General features: G+C 36.4%; 2 protein-coding genes and 1 long non-coding RNA gene across 3 annotated transcripts in view; all 3 read right to left on the bottom strand.

The window, feature by feature from the left end:
- Positions 1-585: 585 nt before the first annotated feature.
- LOC710528 (interferon alpha-1/13) lies at positions 586-1337 on the bottom strand. The gene has a single exon (XM_015117656.3). The coding sequence runs from the start codon at positions 1225-1227 to the stop codon at positions 658-660; it is 570 nt and encodes a 189-aa protein (XP_014973142.3). The 5' UTR covers positions 1228-1337; the 3' UTR covers positions 586-657.
- Positions 1338-8901: 7564 nt separating this feature from the next.
- Positions 8902-23607, bottom strand: part of LOC114672782 (uncharacterized) — a 30032-nt gene continuing 15326 nt past the window's right edge. Inside the window, exons 2-5 of the long non-coding RNA XR_013405052.1 lie at positions 12729-12849; positions 12154-12283; positions 11812-11960; positions 8902-9244 (exon numbers count right to left, since the gene is read on the bottom strand). This is a non-coding gene — a long non-coding RNA (uncharacterized LOC114672782). The remainder of the gene's footprint in view (positions 9245-11811; positions 11961-12153; positions 12284-12728; positions 12850-23607) is intronic.
- Positions 18167-18733, bottom strand: IFNA2 (interferon, alpha 2). The gene has a single exon (NM_001135794.1). The coding sequence runs from the start codon at positions 18731-18733 to the stop codon at positions 18167-18169; it is 567 nt and encodes a 188-aa protein (NP_001129266.1).

The raw sequence follows: 23607 nt of genomic DNA, 5'->3' as shown, positions 1-23607 counted from the left end.
ACATGTTATACCAGTCAACTTACAGAGGATATCTCTATTTTTATTTCCTGACATGTTTCAGTTTACATGCTGCCAAAAGAAATCGTCGTTTGTTCTTTTTTCTCCTTAGAGTACTTAGCATAACTGATATTAAATATTATTACTATTTTTAGTTTGATTCCCTACAAAAATCAAATATGCAAGAGAGTAGAAAATAGATTTATTGTATTTACCTTTACATATTGAGTACAACATGCAACCTGGTTTAGAGAAAGGTCATTTTTACTTACATCTCTCATATAATAATGATGAGTAAATAAATTTTACCCTTTATTCTCTAATCAGGTTGCAGTCAGGATAAGAATTTCATGTTAAAGGATGAACACATACAAGAAGTTCCTATAGTAAAAGTTTAATGAACAACATAAAATAAAGAATTGAGTAGATACAAGGAAAATGTTTTATTACACTAGCCACAGTGTAAACGTGCACCTGACGTTATACGAACAAAAATAATTTAAATCTTATAAATAGTTAAATAAATATTTAAATAGATAAATCAATTTATCAGCATGATCATAGTTATAGCAGGAGTGAGAGTCTTTGAAATGGCAGAATTCATGAAAGTGTGAGCTGGTGTATGAGTCAATAAGAATTGTTTTCATGTTGGACCAGGTGTTATTCCTTCCTCCTTAATCTTTCTTGCAAGTTTGTTGATAAAGAGAAGGATCTCATGATTTCTGCTCTGATAACCTCCCAGGCACAAGGGCTGTATTTCTTCTCTGTCAGATAGAGAGTGATTCTTCGGAAGTATTTCTTCACAGCCAAGGTGGAGTCCGCATTCATCAGGGGAGTTTCTCCCACCCTCTCCTGCTGCATGACACAGGCTTCCAAGTCATTCAGCTGCTGGTAGAGTTCAGCGCAGAATTTGTCTAGGAGGTCCTCATCCCAAGCAGCAGATGAGTCTTTTGTGGTAAAGAGGTTGAAGGTCTGCTGGATCAGCTCATGGAGGACAGAGATGGCTGGAGCCTTCTGGAACTGGTTGCCATCAAACTCCTGCTGGGGAAATCCAAAGTCATGTCTGTCCATCAGACAGGAGGAAGGAGAGATTCTGCTCATTTGTTTCAGGAGCATCATGGTCCTTCTGTTATCCAGGCTGTGGGTCTCAGGCAGATCACAGCCCAGAGAGCAGCTTGACTTGCAGCTGAGCACCACCAGGGCCATCAGTAAAGCAAAGGGCAATGCCATCGTAGATATTGCAGATGCTTCTGGGCTTGCTGAGATGGGTGACTCTGAACCTTGGGCTCTAGGTTTTCTGAAGGCCTTGCTTCGAGCCGATGACTTAAATAGGGAACATACTGATTTCCACTTTCTTAATGCTCCTGGGCCACTTTCCATTTCTGTTTTTGCTTTCCTTCATGCACTCTTTACATGAGTTGAGAGCAGTGTTTCTCAACCATTTGGTTTTTCATTATTGCCTCCCCCATCTTGTTCCCAGAGACTTTTAAAATATTTTTTTCCTAATTGAACCCACTGTGAAAATTTAATAACACAGATATAGTATGTATCTATTTGTGTACTATGTGTATATCTCTATACTCAAAAAGCACAAAGTTTAATCTTTTAATTCAATGCAGGTTTAAAAATAACCAAATGAAAATTTTAAGCTAAAAATTAGATTTAAATTCTATTCAAATTTAACTGAACTTTATAACTAAATTTGCTTATGGGCTTCAATGTAATTTATTTACTGATATAAATTGTAATGTATTAAATTACATAAGCAAATTAACAAATTATAAATATTATCTAATATTTATAGATAGACATTATACATCTAAGTAGTGAATGCTTACAAATTATTTGAAACTGATAAAGCCTTAAAATTTTTTAATATTTTTATTGTTTATTTTATTATACTTCTAATTTTGTTGCATGTGAGAAAATTTTTAACTTCACTAGCTGCTAGATACTCACCTAGATATTGTCAAGAGTTTTTTCTTCAATGCTTGACCTAAATATTGATGGGTTGAACAACTTCAGTAGAATTTTTAAAATATAAATTATTTATATTTCATTTCAAAGCCCACAACACAGACAGAAATGCTAAGGATCAAACATAAGCAATACCTATAAGATGGCCAGTGACAAACCATATGTATGCAGAGGACACCTCTTATGATATGACTTTTAGTTCTAATAAACCTTGGAAAGTACTCCAATCACAGCTACTTATTTGCCACAGGTTTGTAATGCTGAACTTTTATACCTTTTGTGTATCTTCCATGAACTCAATATCAGTGCTTCTCATGTGATACACAAGAAAACCCAATGGAGAGAAAAAACAACCTAAGGAATAAGATTTTGTTAAATAGGGTTGAGCTTTGGAGGGCCACAAACCATTTAAATATGTAAGATTTGTTCCCACTCCCAAGAAGTAACTTCTACACCCTTGGGAGTAGTATCATATGCAATGAGAATTCATAATTGAAAAAAAATCCCCAATTTGATTTAAAAAAATTTTTGGCATGAAAGTTCAAATTACCAAAGTACCTTCAGAGTATCTTTGTTGATTTCCTAGCAAACGAAAGGAAACCATCTTTGTCCTAAATGCACGTAATAGGATGTAAATGTAGTAACATAAATAAGTTGACAATTGTTTGCCATAGCATGCCAGACATCAGATACCTTTCTTTCTCATTTCATTTTCATAGAAAGCAAAAGTTGTCACTTTTTGCATCCTAATGAATGGGGACAAAAAGACAACACAAGTGGCCGGGCACGGTGGCTCACATCTGTAATCCCAGCACTTTGACAGGCCAAAGCGGACAGATCACCTGAGGTCGGGAGTTTGAGACCAGCCTGACCAACATGGTGCAGGTTAAGGGGTGGGAAAGAGCAGAAGCAACATGGTAGAGGGGATGTAGGTCAAAGGTAGCAAATAAGTATAGGCTGGAAGAAAAGTAATTTCTCTTGGTCCACAAGTTGTTTTCAGATTTAGTGAACCCCTTCTTGCAAATATACTAACGGCAAGAGTTTATACACAAGAAAGACACATTGTTGAGAGTACAATATTCTCTCTGGAAAATGGGTCAGTGTTCACTGCACCAAATTCTCCACTATTGGATAAGTAAACTTAGAAGGTCAGCTTTTTTTCTTCTTATATTTCTAGTAAGAAACAAGAGAATTCATAATTTCAGAGGACACTTCCCTAACTTAATAGAGTTATATAATAAAGATAATGTTAATAAGAGAAATGAAATATCAGGCTGGGCGCAGTGGTTTATGCCTGTAATCCCAGCACTTTGTGAGGCTGAGGTGGGCAGGTCACCTGAGGTCAGGAGTTCGAGACTAGCCAGACCAACATTTTGAAACACCGTCTCTACTAAAAGTACAAAATTAGCCTGGCGTGGTGGCACATGCCTGTAATCCCTGCTGAAGCAGGAGAATTGCTTAAACCCAGGAGGCGGAGGTTGCAGTCAGCTGCGCCATTGCACTCCACTTGCACCCCAGCCCAGGCAACAAGAATGAAACTCTGTCTCAGAAAAAAAAAAAAAAAAAAAAAAAGAAGAAGAATGAAATATCTAAATTGTAGAAAGTCTTTATTTATTTTCAGTCAGACACTGTTTTTAGCACTTGCATAATCAATGCTCACTTAGCCAATAAAGAATACCCTCGTTTTTCATAGTTACTGTACGTCTACCATGTACCTAGCCCCATTTATTCACTGGAGATATCACTGACCAAAGCACACAGTGGTAGATTTTACTATTGTCCCCATTTACGAAAGAAAAAAAAAAAAGAAATCCCAGGGAGCTATTAAGTTGTGGAGCTACATTTTGGATGGAGAAAATTCAGCTCTGAAGTCTTACCTCTTACATGCTCTGTGGGATTATATCTGGACATAAGAACCGGAGCTGATTTCTAGGACAATCAATGTTTTCCTAGTAGAGTCTTGCATACCTAACGACAGGGTCTTTCTCTTCAGTTTCCATTTGTCTTCTTCACTGAAATGCCCCATTTGTCCATGCCAACATGTTACATTGCAATTAAATTGGGCCCCACTTTACTTACACATTATATTCTAGTTTTGTCTTCTTGAGGATACACCATCATAAGCACGAACATATTCGTAAAACACGTTGTTCACCCAGTGAATATATTCATCAACCCTGTATATTTCTGTCAATTTAAAATTCTACACAGTACTATTTATTCTTTTAATCAAATATCCACAATACTTTAGATTTACACCTGTGTAGCAGAAATTTAAGAAAGAACAAGTCATTGTCAGGCTAGAGACATGAACTAAATCAGAACTAAACCAATGAACTAAGGCTCAGAGCTCAGGGAGAGCACACCTGGACAGGTTAACTAAAGGGGTTATTAAAGGTGTGGAAATGAAAACACTTCTGGAGAAATGAGGAGAGTCCATGGCATTAGAGGATGAGGACTGAGATGACAAAAGACCCTGAGTCACCTGACTTGCCAACTGGTTGATGCCTTTTACGTTGTAGGCCACCAGAGTGTGCTGCAGTGTTGATTGTACTGCCTTAATTTAAGGATCTGGTGAAGAAAAATTTATGCTGACACTTATGGTATAACAGTAAGGAAGGCTTTATTTAGAAGTATTGCAACAGGTGTTGAAACTATCACGATAGGTGTATTAGTTCTTGCATTACTATATAGAAAAACCTGAGACTGGGTAATTTAGAAAGAAAAGAGGTTTAATTGGCTCACGATTCTGGAGACCATATAGGGAGCATGGCTGGGGAGGCCTCAGGACACTTACAATCATGGCAGAAGGCTAAGTGGAAGCAGGTATGTCCTGCATGACCGGAGCAGGAGGAGAGAAGCAGGGGAGGTGCTGCATAATTTTAAACAACCAGATCTTGCAATAACTCACTCTTACCATGACACTACCAGGGGGTGGTGTTAAACCACAAGAAACCACCCCATGATCCAATCATCTCCCACCAGGCCCTGCCTCCAACACTGGGGATTGCAATGCCATGTGAGATTTGGATGGGGATGCCGACCCAAACCATATCAATAGGAGAGAGAGAACAACTGGTGCTCAGCTCAAAAATCAGCAAAGACAGCCTGGGGTGTATACCCAACAAACAGAATGAGGGGGTCAGATAGAAAGTCACTAAAAGGAGACATCAAAGGCAGGGGGATCCCTGCTAAACTGAACATAATTCTTTCTAAAGGCAAGCCAGGGTAATTATATTTGAGTGTGTGGGATGAAAATTTTGATCAGATATCAAGGTTAAATCAGCTATCAAGCATGGAAAGATTCTCATAAAACTGATGTAGTAAAATTCCTGCTACAACTGGACTTGGCAGACCTAAGAATGGACGCCAAGGTACCAGCTAGCCAACAAGAGAGTTTGTAGGAGCCTGACTAAAGTTTGGCGAAGGACAGAGTCGTCATCAGAAACTTAAGGGGTAAGAGACAGAACTATCTGCTAAACAGTTACAAGGGAGATTAAATTTTATGTCTTTTGAAAACAATACTATTTAATGAAAGATTTTAATCAATGAAATATATATTTTTTAAATTTTAATCAGTAATGTTAAGAATTGTGGAAGCCCATTTTTTTTAAACTTGTATTTCTAATCAATTCTAGACCTATAGAGAGTTGCAAAGATAGTATTGGGAGTTCTCTTCCCTTCACTCAGCTTCTCCTAATGCTAACAACTTACATAGCCATGAAACAATGATCAAAACTAAGAAATTAAAACTGGTGCTTTAATATTTGCTAAACTTGGCCAGTCGCCAGTGGCTCACGCCTGTAATCCCAGCACTTTGGGAGGCCTAGGCAGGCCGATCAGGAGGTCAAGAGATCGACACCATCCTGGCCAACATTGTGAAACCTTGTCTCTACTAAAAATACAAAAATTAGCTGGGTGTGTTGGCTCACGCCTGTCGTCCCAGCTACTCAGAGGCTGAGGTAGGAGAATTGCTTGAACCTGGGAGGCGGAGGTTGCAGTGAGCCGAGATCGTGCCACTGACCTCCAGTCTGGGTGGCAGTGCGAGAGTCCGTCTCAAAAAAAAATTTAAAAAAAGATACAAAACAAAAAACAAACAACGAAAAATTTGCTAAACTTCAGGCTTCACTGTGATTTCCTTAACTTTTTGATTGATGTCCTTTTTCTGATTTCAGATTCAATACAGGGTCCCATATTACATTTCATTGTCACATCTCTTTATTCTCCTCTCATCTATAACATGGACTGAGTCTTTCCTGACTTTCATGACCTGGAGACTTTTAAAGAATATTCTTTAGTTCCTTTGTAGGATGTTCATCAATTTCGATGTGTGGAATTTTCTCATGGTTCCATTATAGATTTAAGGGATGAATACAATGGAGTACATGCTCATTACATCAAATAATACAGGAAACATACAATATCAATAGCTTATTGCTGCTGATATTAATCACTTGGCTAAATTGTTGTCTGCCAAGATTCTCCTATGTAAAACTACTATTTTTCCCTTTCTATATTGCATGTGTCAGAAACATGTCACTAATATGAGCCCACATTAAAGGGAGGATAATTAAGTTCTACCACATAAAGAACAATATATCCAAGACTTCGTTGATATATTTTAAAACATCACAGTAATTTTAAAATCTGTTGGAGGGAGATACATTGAAGATATGCAGTCATCCTCAATTCCTTCAAAGTTTTGCTCACTTGTTTTGTGATTTACCTGTGGATCTTGCCTATTGCAATTATTTTTCTGTGATATTCCATTTTTCTCATTCTTTCTGTATTTGTTATTTGAAATGTTTCTGAAAGAGTTGGCCCTCCTCTCCAATTTATGACTATCCACCCACTCATTTACTTATATCAGTATGAACTCATGGATATTTATTCTATTATTTGGGTTATAATCAAATACTATCACTATTTTGTTTCTCTACTTGTCCCAACTTTGGCTATTGGAAGCTCTTTCAGGTTGACTCCTGTGTGTTTTTGATGTGCACCTATAGTTTTTGTTTCTGGGCCCTTCCCTATCTTCTGATACCACAAGATACTCCAGAGTATCCTGGTACTTCCATGCCCTATACCTGGAATCAGTTATTTCTCCCAGAAGTCCTCATGCATTTTATTGGACATTGGTTAAATGCCAATTTGGCTGAGCAAATAATAAATACTAAAAACTGAGAATATATCGATTTTCAAAATTCTAATCCAGTATAATGAGGTCTATTCTAGCCTTACCATTTTGATTATTTGAAACTTCTTTTCCCAGTTCTGAGATATCTGGCTTATATTATCCACAAGATTTTACTTATTTATTTAACCCTAGTAATTCATGTAAAGTAGTTCCAGAACAACTAACCAGAATCCCTGTGAGAAACCAATCTACCACCTAAACATAGTATCTATGTACAACTCTTTCATCTTCAGCCTTACAGTCTGTAGTCACTAAATGGTTGGACAAAGTATTTGTCATTTTCAAAAGGGTTATGTCATATATTCATCACATTATTTTTTCATAGTCTCCATTCAACCTTGGTTTCTGTTGCCAATGTGGTTGATTTTTTAAAAATATACATACAGTACAATTTACATCTTTTGTTGGATAGTTTCCCAGGTTTTAACCAATGAATAGAGGCAAAGCTTATCTATCTTTACTTGAAGTTTTCTTGTAAGTTTAAAGCTGAACAAAACTTTCTACCAATTTATACCATGACAGTGCCTAAGCATGCAGGATCTGACGTTTCTCCTTTAGGTCGTTGTTAGTCGCATTGATGACCCTCTTGAGATCAGTCAACTGTTTTAATTACCAAAAAATATACATCCAAATCTCACATATTCCCCAATTTGGAATTCTTGTTGTTCTCCCAGATGATGGAGCCCTCTGAAGGTCTTGTAGAGGATTCTGTGAAGAAGGTGGATTAGAAAACACTAGAACTCAGTCTCCCCATCTAGATAACAGTTGCAATAGCAAAATCTACCTGATATAACTATTTTGGAACTCTGGAATATATTTCAGGCTTGGAATTTCCAGGGGAAGTCTTGGATGGTAAATTGTGATTAATTTCAGTCAATTTTAGCTTTAATCACATTAGTATCAACAGATCCTCTACAGTTTTCCACCCCTAGTCTCCATGGCAGGTAGCTGTGCCCATGTTCCAAGAGCAGCTTGCTCACTGACGGGAGCCAGTGTTGGCAAAAAGCATACTTTCCTCCAAATATCAGGGATCTGTGCCCATTTTCTGGTTGCTATTTTTGATCCCCTTTGTAGCAAGGCCCACCCTCTCTAGCTGAAGTGACTTCCAAGGTATGAAACAGCCAGCACCATCCCCATCTCCATCTTTATTTTTTTCCGCTTTTCGGCAACCAGGCATTAAAAACTAGGACATTCAAGGTGAAAGTTAGAGAGTGACTGCACATGCCTAGGGAAAGGTGCAGACTCAGAAATACCCTGAGAAGACCTTAAGATTATACCTCAGGACAATCTTTACACAGAGACAGCCTGCAACAATGAAATCAAAAACAAAATAATATCAACAATCACTAAAGACTGGGTAAGGGGTTAATCTTATTTCCAGAATTACTACATTATTAGATTTGAATGTCCAGTTTTCAACATTAAAAATAATCACAATTTTCTGTGTTAATAATATATTAACACATAAAAATATGGCCCATTCAAAAAAAGGTCTCAGAAATCATACCTAAAAATGATCTGATAGCAAATCTACTAGATAAAGACTTTGAAGTAACTCTGTTAAAGATGCTCAAAGAATTAAAGGAAGATGTGGAGAAAGTCTCAAAAGCGATGCACAAACAAAATGAAATTATCAATAAAGAGACAACCTGTAAAGAACACAAACAAAAAATCTGGAGCTAAAAAGTGAAATAACTGAAATGAACACTGAACATTTTATTAGAGGGATTTGAAGGCACATTGGAGTAGACAAAAGAAAGAACTAGTGAACTTGAAGATCGGACAATGAAATTATCAAGTCTTAGAAACAAAAGAAAAATGATGAAATAAAAGTGAATCAAGTCTAAAGGAACCATGTATAGCATCCAGTGGATTTTAATGGGGAGAATCATCATGACCTGTGTCCCCAAATAATTGTAGTTTTCTTCTCATTGTTTAATCATATCATGGCTTTTGATTATATGTGTTAATGACTAAGTTTTCATTGGCCATTTCCTCTTACTTTCATCCAGATTGCCAGGTATCAAATAGCTTGATGTCCTCCAAATGACATGGTCCTGCAGTCCTCTCAGTCTATGAAAAATCATGAACATAAGCTTTAGGATCTGTCCTTGGTGTTTTTTCTTGTAGCTGCCGATTAGGCTACCAATACATTACCCCCAAAATGCTAAATCAATGTTAGAAACATTGTTAATGATGTTCAGTAATAAAAATTACTGAAATAACCACTGCTTCCTAATAAGACAAGAAAATAGATGATAGTCATCCAAATAGAAAAGAAGAAAGTAAAACCTGTTTATGAAAAATGACTTGATCCTCTAGAAAATTCTTCAGAAACTTAAAAAATATGCTAGAATTTACTAGTCAGTTTATCTGAGTCAATATACAAAAATCAATAATATTTCTTTATATGCACAACAATCAGAAATTTAATCTTTAGAATAGCATTCACAATATTATGAAGCATTTAAAATACTTAGGAATAAATTTATAGGAAGACATGTACATTGAAAACTATAAAATATTGCTGATAGAAAATAGATAAGACCTAAACAAATGGAGAGATATATTGAGCTAATGGATTAAAAGACTCAGTAATGTTAAGATATCAATTATAATCACATTGATCTATAGATTCAATGCAGTGTCAAAATTTCACCAGACTTTTTCTGTAGAAGTTGACAAACAGATTCTAATACTTATGTGGAAATGTAAAGGAACAACAATAACTGAAATAGGCCGGGCGCGGTGGCTCAAGCCTGTAATCCCAGCACTTTGGGAGGCCGAGACGGGCGGATCACGAGGTCAGGAGATCGAGACCATCCTGGCTAACACGGTGAAACCCCGTCTCTACTAAAAAATACAAAAAACTAGCCGGGCGAGGTGGCAGGCGCCTGTAGTCCCAGCTACTCGGGAGGCTGAGGCAGGAGAATGGCTTAAACCCGGGAGGCGGAGCTTGCAGTGAGCTGAGATCCAGCCACTGCACTCCAGCCTGGGTGACAGAGCGAGACTCCGTCTCAAAAAAAAAAAAAAAAAAAAAAAAAAATAACTGAAATAACTTGAAAAGGAAGAAAAATGTTGGAGATTTATAATCGCTAATTTCAAGACTTATATTACTAAAGTAATCAAGACAGTGAAGTATTAAAGACAAATAAATACATCAGTGAAAGAGACAATAGTTTGCACAAATAGAGCCTACATATACTGTTTATTGATTCTCAACACAAGCACAAAAAGCATTCAATTTTTAAAAAGAAAAATTGAATAAACAAATAGTGCTGAGATACACATCTCTATAAAAATGATAAATCTTGACCCATATTTTACAGAATAAACAAAAATTAAATTTTGAAATGGGATCATTCCAGTATTTGGGTCAGTTGTTTCCAGGAAATTTCCTCTTTTTAGCTCTGAAGAAAAAGCTGGTGGAAGGAGACAGACTTATACATAGAACAGACTTGGCCACTCTCTGGTCTTGGCAGGTAGATGGCTCTCTTACAGTGTGAAGTTACCCTTGATACCCCCAAAACCCAAAGAGATCGGGGAACTCAAGGCAAAGCTCCACATCTGAGAGAAATTGCACATGACTCTTGGAGCTCCACGAGGAAGACAGAACACCCCATGTAGTGGAGGGTCTGTGGCACTCTTTTTGCATGCTTCAAGGGACCCTAGGTTTTTTTTCAAGTGTCTTCTACACCCCCTTTTGTGGTATCAAGAACTTTGATGTTTCTGCCTAGTAATTTTCTGTCCACTGACCATGAAATCGAGGGGGCAGGGGCTTGAAGGGTAACATATTCATGATAAAAGAGACCTAGATAGAAAATTGAAGGTGGCAGAAGGAAGGAAGTGCAGGAATAAATGGAAGAACAGGTCTTAGAGGAGCCATATTGGTAAGACTTTAAGCTTCCCAGAAAGGCCATTGAAGTTTTACTTTTTTTTCCAGCAAAAATTATGCCAACAAGAAGGGAGGCAGAGGGATCAAACATATAATTAAAAAGAGGTTTAGGTCTACTGAAGAAACTTCCCACGGGAGAAACAGGATCCCATTTTAAATCTCTTATCAGATTTCAGCAAGAATAAGCAGCCAATATTTCTAGCTTTTGAAATTGTTTTCTTTTTTTCCTTTTCTCTTTTAAAACAAAGGTATCTACCAGGTGACTCCAAACAGAAACCAATTAAGTCTTTTATGATTAATGAAGGATGCATAAGACATCTTCAAAGAAATGCAAAGATGCAACCCTCTCAGAATTCAAAGTTACCCCTAAAAATAGCCAAAAGAAAGATTTAGACACTTTGTGAGCTAGCAACAGTCGATGACATGTAAGCTTGTCATGGGAGCCCCCAACATTTTTTTTTGGCCACCTGCACATGCAGGTGTGTTGTACAGGCAGCAAGCCAAGCCAGGTTCTCAGGACACAATATGAGACAAACAGGGACACAATAGCTGTCTATGGAAGGGAAAGGTTTAATAACAAATGGGTACTTTAAATCAAAATTACACAAGAATTACAATCCAAACAAATAATTTTCTCCTGCTATCCTGAATTTGGAAAAAAAGAAAGAGAAATTTTTACTTTCCATCCTTGACCAGGCACTATAGGCAGAGATCCAGGAGAACAGACCTTGATATAAATTCTTACCTTTCTTTGCCAACTTTTTGCCAGTTGTCCCGGGACCTCATCAGTAGGTGAGTCAGTTGCTTCAGCCATCCCATCCTCATCACCAGGACTATAGGGACAGAAATGGTGGATCTCTTTCGTTCCTATCGTAAGGGTCATAGCTGGCACCTCTTTAACAAAAGAAAGACAGGTTAACAAGAGAAAAGCAAAGCGTATTTATTTAATTATAGTTTTATGCGACATGGGAGCCTTCAGAATGAAGACCCAGAGTTACGTAAAAAAATATTCATTTTAATGCTTAAGTTCAATGAAGAATGGACAGACAGCTGTGTAAAAAATGTGATTAGACAAAAAGGGCATCACCTAATGCTAATAGACTGAGTGGGGAAACCCAGCAAGGCCTTTCTGGTCAGATTCTTCTTGACCTCTCTGTGCAGCATTCCTTCCTCCCTGGCATGGGGCAGAGCTCCTTTTGGAATGGAGGTCTTATAACCTACAATTGAACAAGATAGTTCAAAGAATTTCTTTAGAGTCAGTTCTTACACAGAAAAGTAAGAGTAGTATTTCTAGGTTTTATGGCTTACTTTGGGGAAAAGGAGCCTTGGGAAAGGGGGTTTCTGGTTTTTATGGCTAACCTCTAGAGAATGAGGAGTGAGAAACAGGAGAGGAAAAAAGATCAAAGAGAAAATTTGCTTCTGAGGCTGCTTCTGAGACCATCAATTTTGAGTATTGTTTTTTCTGAGCCCTAACAAAAGTGAAGAATGGGATTCAAGAAAACAGGGGAAGAAGGAGGGAATTCTGCTAGGTATCAGAATCAGCCAGTATATATTATGTATAATTTACTTCAGTTTAGGGAAACAAACTGAACATATTATGAAATATATTATATGTATTTCATAAGTTACCATTTCCTGACTAAATATACAAATCAAACTTACCTTCGATGTGAAGGGCGACTATTTTTCAGTTTTCTCCAGAATGCTTCCAAGAATTCTGTTTTTCAGACTGTCACGTTCTTGAAGATAGTAGGTACTGAGTTTGAGGAGAGTGTTCAATATTCTGATATATATGTATAAAATAAGAAAATAACCATATATCCATAAAATAAGAAAATGATGGCCATATATATGTATATATCAATTTCTAGATATTTATGTATAGATATATGATGTTGACTGTGTAGCTTGAGGAAAAGATTCAAGAGACCCCTCTGCAGTTGCAGGTCCTCCCTCCCTGCTACCTCAGCAATTCACACACACTCCCTGGGAAATACCTCCATGAAAATATGGTACCAATTACAGGAATGCCTCTCAAATTCTACCAAAATTGACACATGTGAATAAACAGACTTCACTAGCTCTCAGAGAATAATAATAATATTATTATTTTATATTCTTTAGCTTCTGTGGGATTTTTCCCTTTTGCTAACTAGGTACAGTTTTTATTGCTGAGCTGAGGAGCTGTCAAGATTACTATCTAAAGTTACAGTAAGAAAATGTTGATTTGTTAAAGTTTGAACTCTGACATTGGGAAGGAATCTGTGAAACTAAGATTGCACTGTCAAGAGTTTAATGCACTAAGAAACATGATATTTTTGTGAATAGTATTAAGTTCCAATCCAAATTGGCAGTTCTGTGTGTCCCCAAGAGTCCCAATATATGTGGAAGGGGTGATCCTAGGGAGCGTAGACTGGTCTACACAGTAGGCTGTGGGCAGGGAATACATGTCTCTCTGTCCCTATAACTGGAAATCCCAAGGAGTCCATGCCCTGACTGTAGCCAGAAACTCATTCTCTTTGTAATAAACCAAGTGTAAGGAAACATGCTATGACAGCATACAAATCTCTTCTGGCGAAGAAGTAGCCTTTCTGCAGCATGTGGATAAATCCCCAGAACTGGTAGGATTTCTTCATAGATCAGCAACCTGCCCTCCAGTTTTGGTTGCTGCCCTTGTCACACTTGGCCCCCAGGGACTGTCTTTCCCTGAGAGGTTTGCAGGAGCCTACGTATAAACTGAATTCTGCTTTCTCTTTCCTTTTTGCTACACTACTATTATGTCATATTCAATGGAGATTCTAGAAAGCCCCTCTTGCATGTGTTTCTGTAAAACCTAGAAATTTTATTTCACTTCTGCTTTCTCCTTGTGGCATTCTGCTATTTAGGGAAGCCATTTGAAGCCAGAACCACAATAGAACAGAAAGCTGCTCTGTGTGAATAGGCAGGAAAATCAAGGGAATGAATGACCAGGATCCCATGGGAAATCCACCTCGGAGAGCAAGGACACCCTGGTGATATGAAAATGCCTCCTGGAGTGCTGAGAGACAGGGAGGGAATGTGTCAGGTGCCTGAATCAGTAAATAAACATCACATCTCTTCTCCACTTCAATCTACATGCTTATTCTCCTGTCTCAGGTATTTATAAAAGCCACCATTCCCTGACTGCATATAAATAGGACATTTCTTTGAAATGAGGAGTAACCATTTTTCAACCACTCTACAGTTGCTGACAGAATCTAGCTTTTTTAGGCCACTTCCATTGGCAGTCACTTACTGAAATGTAGGACACAGGTCCTAAGAATTTTATAGAAAGATAAATATTATCCTCATCTACAGCTGTATGAAGAAAATAGGGAAATACCTATGATATTTTAACTTCTTACTAGATAGAAGACACAGTGGTAGGTGCTTCAAAATGCATGTTTGTTTCTAATATTCACAACTACACAAATATTTTAAAACCAATTTTTATGAGAAAAGTGAGGCTCAGTGAGATTAAGTGGGTTGATCAAGATCACACATACATCCAAGCAGAATGAAATTTCAATGTCAAAGTCTTTAATGCAAATTATGGGTGATTTTGTCAGTTTTGTATTCTGGATTTCTATTACAATTGCTAAATCTCCTTGTACTCGTGAATTATACACAACTCTTTGGTACGTTCTGAATTTCCATGCTTCAGGTTGTATTTTTAGCTGGTTTGATTAATTATTTTCTTTTCCTTAAGTATTGAGGAAGAGATTCTCTGATCCAGTTTCCCAATTTAATTTGTGAAGGAAGTTTGTGAGTTTGTATGTTTATGGTAATTTAGTTATTTTTGCATTCATGTAAGATTGTGATATTCATAAAATCAGGAAAAATAATTACCAAGGAGTATTAAACTAAAGAGCTTCTGCACAGCAAAAGAAACTACCAACAGAGTGAACAGGCAACCTACAGAATGGGAGAAAATTTTTGCAATCTACTCATCTGACAAAGGGCTAATATCCAGAACCTACAAAGAACTCAGACAAATTTACAAGAAAAAAACAAACAACCCCATCAAAAAGTGGGCAAAGGATATGAACAGACATTTCTCAAAAGAAGACATTCATACAGCTAACAGACACATGAAAAAATGCTCATCATCACTGGCCATCAGAGAAATGCAAATCAAAACCACAATGAGATACCATCTCACACCAGTTAGAATGGCAATCATTAAAAAGTCAGGAAACAACAGGTGCTGGATAGGATGTGGAGAAATAGGAACACTTTTACACTGTTGGTGGGATTGTAAACTAGTTCAATCATTATGGAAAACAGTATGGCGATTCCTCAAGGATCTAGAACTAGATGTACCATATGACCCAGGCATCCCATTACTGGGGATATACCCAAAGGATTATAAATTATGCTGCTATAAAGACACATGCACATGTATGTTTATTGCGGCACTATTCACAATAGCAAAGACTTGGAATCAACCCAAATGTCCATCAGTGACAGACTGGATTAAGAAAATGTGGCACATATACACCATGGAATACTATGCAGCCATAAAAAAGGATGAGTTTGTGTCCTTTGTAGGGACATGGATGCAGCTGGAAACCATCATTCTTAGCAAACTATCATAAGAACAGAAAACCAAACACCGCATGTTCTCACTCATAGGTGGGAACTGAACAACGAGATCACTTGGACTCAGGAAGGGGAACATCACACACCGGGGCCTATCATGGGGAGGGGGGAGGGGGAAGGGATTGCATTGGGAGTTATACCTGATGTAAATGACGAGTTGATGGGTGCTGACGATTTGATGGGTGCAGCACACCAACATGGCGCAAGTATACATATGTAACAAACCTGCACGTTATGCACATGTACCCTAGAACTTAAAGTATAATAATAATAATAATAATTCTGCAAACTCCCAAAAAAAAAAAAGATAGGAGCAATTATTTAGATACAGTAATCTTGACAGCAATGGAACAAAGTAATGGTCAATTCAGAATTTTGAATATAATTTGTAACACAAACATGCAATGGGTATTATCAGACAAATGAAATCATCTTGGAAATAAGTAATCTTATCAAAATTATGTGAATAATGCCAATTATAAAAATGTGCAAAAACATTAGTATATAATAAGATAAAATAAAAATGTCCAGAATTTACAGATAATCAAGTATCTGTATTTCTATCTGTGCATCAAAAAAATGTATTCAACAGAAAATATACTTCTAAATAAATATATGGGAAATTGTTTGTCTCTGAGAGGAATATTATTGATAGATTGTGTGTGCATATGCAGTGTTTTCTAACATGTCTTTGCACAACTGGTACATTTCTGAGTAAAATAAATATTTAAAAATGCAAAAAAAAAAGATTTCTTATCATATCTGGCTCTATCAGAGAATTGCAGTGAAATTGTAGTAAACTAGCATGACAATGGCACAAAGTAAGTAACTTAATTAAAGCCAGTAATTGCAATAACCATTATATTATCAATATTAATTGAATATTTTGATGAAAGATTGAATTAGTAATCTATTCCGGCCTAAATAATTAACAAAACTAGGCATCTTACTGATAGTCACAGTAGTATTAATTAAAACTGATAAATTACTATTGTAATTAAATATGCCATGACTTAAAATAAATATGAAATATATTAATGTCATTTGCCAGTACCTCAATTACATGAAATCTATTCAGAAAAATATACATTGCAAAAAGGAAAAACTATGCACAGAAAAAATAACCCACATTCTTTTCTAATCCCATTTTCTTTCTTTCTCCACTTAAGGTCACTAATCTTATTTAAACTTCCACTTACTCCAGTATGGTTTCTGTGTATTAATTTTACCCAGCCGATTCTCACTAAGGGTGCCAATGCCATCTATTTCCCAATTAGTAGGCAGTTTCAAGCCACACCTTGGGCAAATCCACTGAATCCTCTTCTCGGCACATTTATTTCCTTTTGTTTGTTTGTTATTTTGAGATGGGGTCACTCTCCCTCTGTCTCCCAGGCTGGAGTGCAGTGTTGTGATCATGGCTCACTGCAGCCTTGAACTCCTGGGTTCAAGCATTTATCTTCCTAAATACACTTTCATTATCTTTCTCTCCTCTTGCCTTCTAATGTACAGCCATTCCTTTGTAGCTGTGGTTGTTTCCTTTGTGGCTGTTCTCTCCCCTCCCTTTAAAAGTGAAAGGTCCTCAGAATCATGTTTAAACCTTTTTCTTTCTCTACACTCTCCTGAAATTGTGACCTTCATTTCTTGGCTTTCCCTTATCACATATGAAACCCCAGCAATCACATTCCTTGCAAATTGCAAACTTGTATATCTAACTGGCAATGGACAGTTTCTACTAGATGTATACTAGTCAATTCAAAGAGAATATCTCTGTCTTATTTTTACTTCCTCACATGCCTCCATCTACCTTCTGCAGAGAGAAATCATCGGTTGTTCCTTCTTCTCTTCATACCATTTACCATAACTGATATTAAGTATGATTACCGTTTTTAGGTTTTTTCATACAAAAATCAAATACACAAGAGAGCAGAACTGTATTTGTTGGGTTCACCTTGTTATCTTGAGTACAACACACAACCTGTTCACAGAAAGTTTATTTTTACTTATATCTTGAATATAATATTGATGGATAAATGAAGTGTACCAGTTATTCTTTAATTAGGTTGCACAATTAGGCTTGGAATTTCATTTCAAAGAATAAACAAGTACAAAAAGTTTTCATAGCAAAAGTTCAATGAACAAGACAAAATAAATCTACCAAAAAACATATTTTATTACATTAACCACACTGCAAAGGTGCACATGACATAATATGAACAAAAATAAGTTAAGTTTTATAAGTAGTTAAATAAATAATATTTTAAAAATATTTAAATAGATAGTAGATCAGTCAGCATGGTCATCTGTAAGGGACTAGTGCCTTAAGAGCTGAATACAATGTTGCTTAACACTCCTAAAAACATTTGAAAAGATTTAAATCATGTCATGGTCATAGCAGAAACATGAATCTTTGAAATGGCAGATCATAAAAAGGTGAGCTGGTGTATTAGTCAATGAAAATAATTTCCATGTTGAACCAGTTTTCATTCCTTACTTCTTAAACTTTCTTGCAAGTTTGTTGACAAAGAAAAAGATCTCATAATTTCTGCTCTGACAACCTCCCAGGCACAAAGACTGTATTTCTTCTCTTTCAGATAGAGAGTGATTCTTTGGAAGTATTTCCTCACGGCCAGGATGGAGTTCTTGTTCATCAGGGGAGTCTCTGTCACCCCCATCTCCTGCATCACACAGGCTTCCAGGTCATTCAGCTGCTGGTAGAGTTCAGTGTAGAATTTGTTTAGGAGGGTCTCATCCCAAGCAGCAGATGAGTCCTTTGTGCTGAAGAGATTGAAGGTCTGCTGGATCATCTCATGGAGGACAGGGATGGTTTGAGCCTTTTGGAACTGGTTGCCAAACTCCTCCTGGGGAAATTCAAAGTCATGTCTGTCCTTCAGGCAGAAGAAAAGAGAGATTCTCCTCATTTGTGCCAGGAGCATCAAGGTCCTCCTGTTACCCAGGCTGTGGGTTTGAGGTAGATCACAGCCCAGAGAGCAGCTTGACTTGCAGCTGAGCACCACCAGGGCCACCAGTAAAGCAAAGGTCAAGGCCATTGTAGATATTGCAGATGCTGCTAGGCTGGTTGAAATGGGTGAGCCTAAATGTTAGGCTCTAGGTTCTCTGAAGACCTTGCTTTGTGCCTAGCCTTAAATAGGGAACATATTCATTTACATTTTCCAAACGCCCCTGTGTTACTTTCTACTTCTCTTTTTGCTTTCTTTATGCACTCCTTATGTGGGTTTTAAGCCGTTTTTCTCACCACATTTTTTTCATTATTGTTTCCTTCCTCTCTTACCCCATAGCCTTTTTAGAAACTTTTTCTGATTGAATCTCCCATTATATTTTAATCACATATATACTGTGTATCTATTTACATATCCTATGTATATCTCTATTCTATACATTAAATTAAAAAGTATAAAGTTAATGTTTTTTATTATTGTAAAGAATGGTAAAACAATTAAAAATTAAATTAAAAGGCTATTGACATTTTACTTAACTTGGTAATTATATTTTAGAGCAACTTTTTAGAAAATAGATTTTTGTGGGTACATAAGAGGCATCTGTGTTTATGGGATAAGTGAAATATTTTGATATAGGCAGACAATTCATAATAATCACATCAGGGTGAATGGAGTATCCAATGCTTCAAACATTTATCATTTCTCTCTGCGACATACATCCCATTTATACTATTTTAGTTATTTTACAATATATAATAAATTATTAACTGTAGTCATTCTATTGTGCTATCAAATACTAAATCATATTCATTTTTTCTAACTATATTTTTGTGCCCGTTAACCACCTCCATTTTCCCCCATATGATCCAGAAATCCCACTACTGGGTATTCATCCGAAGGAAAGGGAATCAGTATGTCAATGAGATATTTACACTCCCATGTTTATTGAAGCACTATTCACAATAGCTAAGATTTGGAAGCAACTTAGGTGTCTAACAGATGAATGGATAAAGAAAATATGGCATTTATACACAATGGAGTACTAGTTAGTCATAAAAAAGAATGAGATTCTGTCACTTGCAAAAACATGGATGGAGCTGGAGGATGTTATGTTCATTGAATAACATCAAACCCATTGATTTGCACGTACTTAACCACACTTGAATCTCTAGGACAAATTCCACTTGGTCATGTTGAATGATTGTTTTAATGTGTTCTTGAATTCAGTTTGATAATTTGTTGTTGAGGATTTCTGCATCAATATTCATCAGAGATATTGGCCTATAGTTTTCTGTCTTTTAAATGTGTCTTTCTCTGGTTTTATTATCAGAGTAATACTGGCCGCATAGAATACATTTGGAAAGATTCTGTCCACCTCTATTTTTTTAATAATTTGAGTTGGATTGGTATTAGTTTTTTAAATATTTGGCAAAATTCATCAGTGAAGCCATCAGATCCTGTATTCTTTTCTGGGAGACTTTTTTTTATGGCATGTGTCTCATTACTTGTTATTGGTTTGTTCACATTTTGTATTTCTTCATGGTTCCATTGTTACATGGTTCCGTGAAGAAATACAAAAACCATGAAGGAATACAAGAAACAATTCTTGTATTTCTTCTAGAACCATTCTTGTATTTCTTCATGGAACTATGAAAAAATACAAAACCTGAACAGATCAACATGTTGTATGTTTCTAGGAATTTATCTATTTTGTTTAGGTTTTCCAATTTATTGGCATATAGTTTCATAGTATCCTCTAATGATCCTTTAATTTTTTGTGGTATTGGTTGTGATGTCTCCTTTTCATCTCTGATTGTATTTATTTGGGACTTATTTTTTTCTTAGTCTGTGGTGAGAGAAAACATTTGAGATTATTTCATTTTCTTCTATATTTTAAGATTTGTTTTGTGACATAGCCTTTGGAATATCCTTGAGAATTATCCATGTGCTGAGGAGAAGAATGTGTATTCTGCAGCTGTTGGATCAAATGTTCTGTAAATATCTATTAGGTCCATTTGGTCTATGGTGCAGATGAAGTTTGATATTTGTTAATTTTCTGTCTGGATTATCTCTCCAATGCTGAAAGTGGGGTGTTGAAGTCTCCAGTTTTTATTGTGTAGGGGCCTCTCTCTTTAGCTCTAATAATATTTGCTTTATATACCTGAATGCTCCAGTATACGGTGCATATATATTTAGAATTGTTACATGCTCTTGCTAAATGGAATACTTTATCACTATATAATGTGACCTTCTTTCTCCCTTTTCATAGTTTTTGTCTTGCAGTCTATTTTGTCTGATATAAATGCAGCTTCTGCTTCTTTTTGTTTGTTTCCATAGGCATGGAATATTTTTCCATCCCTTTACTTTCAGTCTATTTGTGTCTTTATAGATGAAGCATACTTCTTGTAGGCAATGGATCATTGGATCTAGGGGTGTTTTGTTTTGTTTTGTTTTGTTTTTTTGAGGCAGAGTCTTACTCTGTCACCTAGGCTGGAGTGCAGTGACTCGATTGATCTTAGCTCACTGCAACCTCCACCTCCCAAGTTCAAGCAATTCTTGTGCCTCAGTCTCTCTAGTAGCTGGGACCACAGGCATGTGCCACTATGTTCAGCTAATTTTTTGTATTTTTAGTAGAGACAGGGTTCTGCCATGTTGGCCAGGCTGGTCTCGAAACCCTTGGCCCAAGAGATCCACCGGCCTCAGTCTCCCAAAATGCTGGGATTATAGGTGTGAGCCACCACGCACAGATGGGTGTAATATTTTTTTTTTTGAAATACATTCAGCCACTCCATGTCTCTTGATTGGAGATCTTAGTCCATTTACATTCAGTGTTATTATTTATAAAGACTTATTCCTGTCATTTTGTTATTCATTTTCTGATTATTTGATGGCCTTCTCTTCCTTCTTTTCTTCCTTTTTGTGTTTCTTTTAATGTAGGTGATTTTCTCTGCTGGTGTGTTTTAATTTCTCCTTTTTATTTTGTGTGTATTTATTATATGTTTTAGATTTGAGGTAACCATGAGGCTTGCATATAGTGTCTTATAACCCATTATTTAAACGGATAACTTAACACTGATTGCATAAACAAACAAGCAAAAAGAAAACAAAAAATCAAACTTCATCTCCCCACTTTTAACTTTTTGTTGTTTCTATTTATATCTTACTGTATTGTCTCTGTCTTGAAAAGTCATCATAGTTATTATTTTTATTGATTCATCTTTTCTTCTTTCTACATAAGACATGAGTAGTTTACACAGCACAGTTGCAGTGTTATAATATTTTGTGTTTTTCTTGTACTTACTATGACCACAAGTTTTGTACTTGCACATGATTCCTTATTGCTCATTAACATCCTTTTCTTCCAGACTGAATAACTCCCATTAGCGTTTCTTGTAGGTCAGGGCTGGTGTCGATGAAAGCCTTCAGCTTTTGTTTATCTGGGAGTCTTTTTTTTTCTCTTTTCTTTTTGAAGGATATTTTTGTCAGTTATATTATTCTAGGGTGAAAGGTTTTTTTTGTTGTTGTTTTTGTTTGTTTTTGTTTTTTGTTTTTCTTTCAGCATTTTAAATATATCATGCCACTTTCTCCTGGCTTGTGAAGCTTTCACTGCAAAGTCCGTTACCAGAGGTGTTGGATGCATTATTTTCTATAGTATACATTATTTGTTTCTTTTCTCTTACTACTTTTAGGATCTTTTCTTTATCCTTGACCTTTGGGAGTCTGATTCTTTTTTCTCTCTCTCTCTCTTTTTTTTTTTCCAATAGGGTCTCACTCTGTCACCCAGGCTGGAGTGCAGTGACATGATCTTCGGCTCAATGCAGCCTCCACCTCTGGGTACGAGCGATTCTCATTCCTCAGCTACCTTAGTAGCCGGGATAACAGGTGTGTGCCACCATGCCCGGCTAATTTTTGCATTTTTAGTTGAGGTGGCATTTTGCTGTGTTGGCCAGGCTAGTCTTGAAATCGTGGCCTCAAGTGATCCGCCCTCCTTGGGCTCCCAAATTGTTGGGATTACAGGTGTGAGCCGCCACACCCAGCTGGGAGTTTGATTCTTAAATGCCTTGCGGCAGTCTGCTTTGTGTTAAATCTGCTTGGTGTTTTATAATCTTCTTGTAACTGAGTATTAATATCTTTTACTTTTACTTATGCTTCATCAGAGAAAATAATTTGTAACTTCCACAGCTGTTAGATATTCATCAAAATATCAACATTTTTTTTCTTTTCAGCACTTGACATAATTATTGTTGTGTTGAAAAACATTAGTAAAACTAAATAATAAAATGCAAACTATTTGCACTTAATTCTCAAAGCCCACCTTATACTCAGAAGGAATGAGGCTCAAACATAAGCAACATTCAGGAGATAGCCAATGATATCTCACAAGTAAGTAAAGGCCACCACTCACAATATGACTTTGAGATTAAGCAAATGACTGAAAGTCCTCCAGTAAGCTCTCTATTTATCACGGGTTTCTAACACTTACCTTGCATGTATTTTCTCTATCTTCAATGAACTCAATGTCAATGCTTCTTGTGTGATACATGAGAAAACACAGTTGGAGAAATGAACACTAGGGAACAAGATTATGTTAAATAGGATTAAGCTTTGCAGGAACACAAACTATTGTAATATTTGGTCACACCTCAGAAACTAATTTTCACATGCTTGGGAGTGTTACCATCTCTAATAAAACTACACAACTTAGAAAATATCATCAATTTGATTTTTGTTTTGCATTTTTTTCATTAAAGTTCAAACATCCTAAGGAATTTTATATGTTTCAAACCAAGGTAATTCTTATAAAACAAAGAAAATAATCTTTTTCTTATATTTTAAACTGGATAAATGTTGAATATTAGTATAGGAAGCACTAACTTACAGCTCCTAATCCTGAACTCTGGCCTTACTTTTTATTTTGCGTAAGAAACTATGTTGTCTCAAACCTCTAGATTCCTCCTCATGTA

The sequence above is a fragment of the Macaca mulatta genome, chromosome 15 (assembly GCF_049350105.2).
Source record: "Macaca mulatta isolate MMU2019108-1 chromosome 15, T2T-MMU8v2.0, whole genome shotgun sequence".
NCBI classification, from domain to species: Eukaryota; Metazoa; Chordata; class Mammalia; order Primates; family Cercopithecidae; genus Macaca; species Macaca mulatta.
Note: the sequence above shows the minus strand (reverse complement) of the source record. Positions and strands in the feature narration are given on the sequence as shown.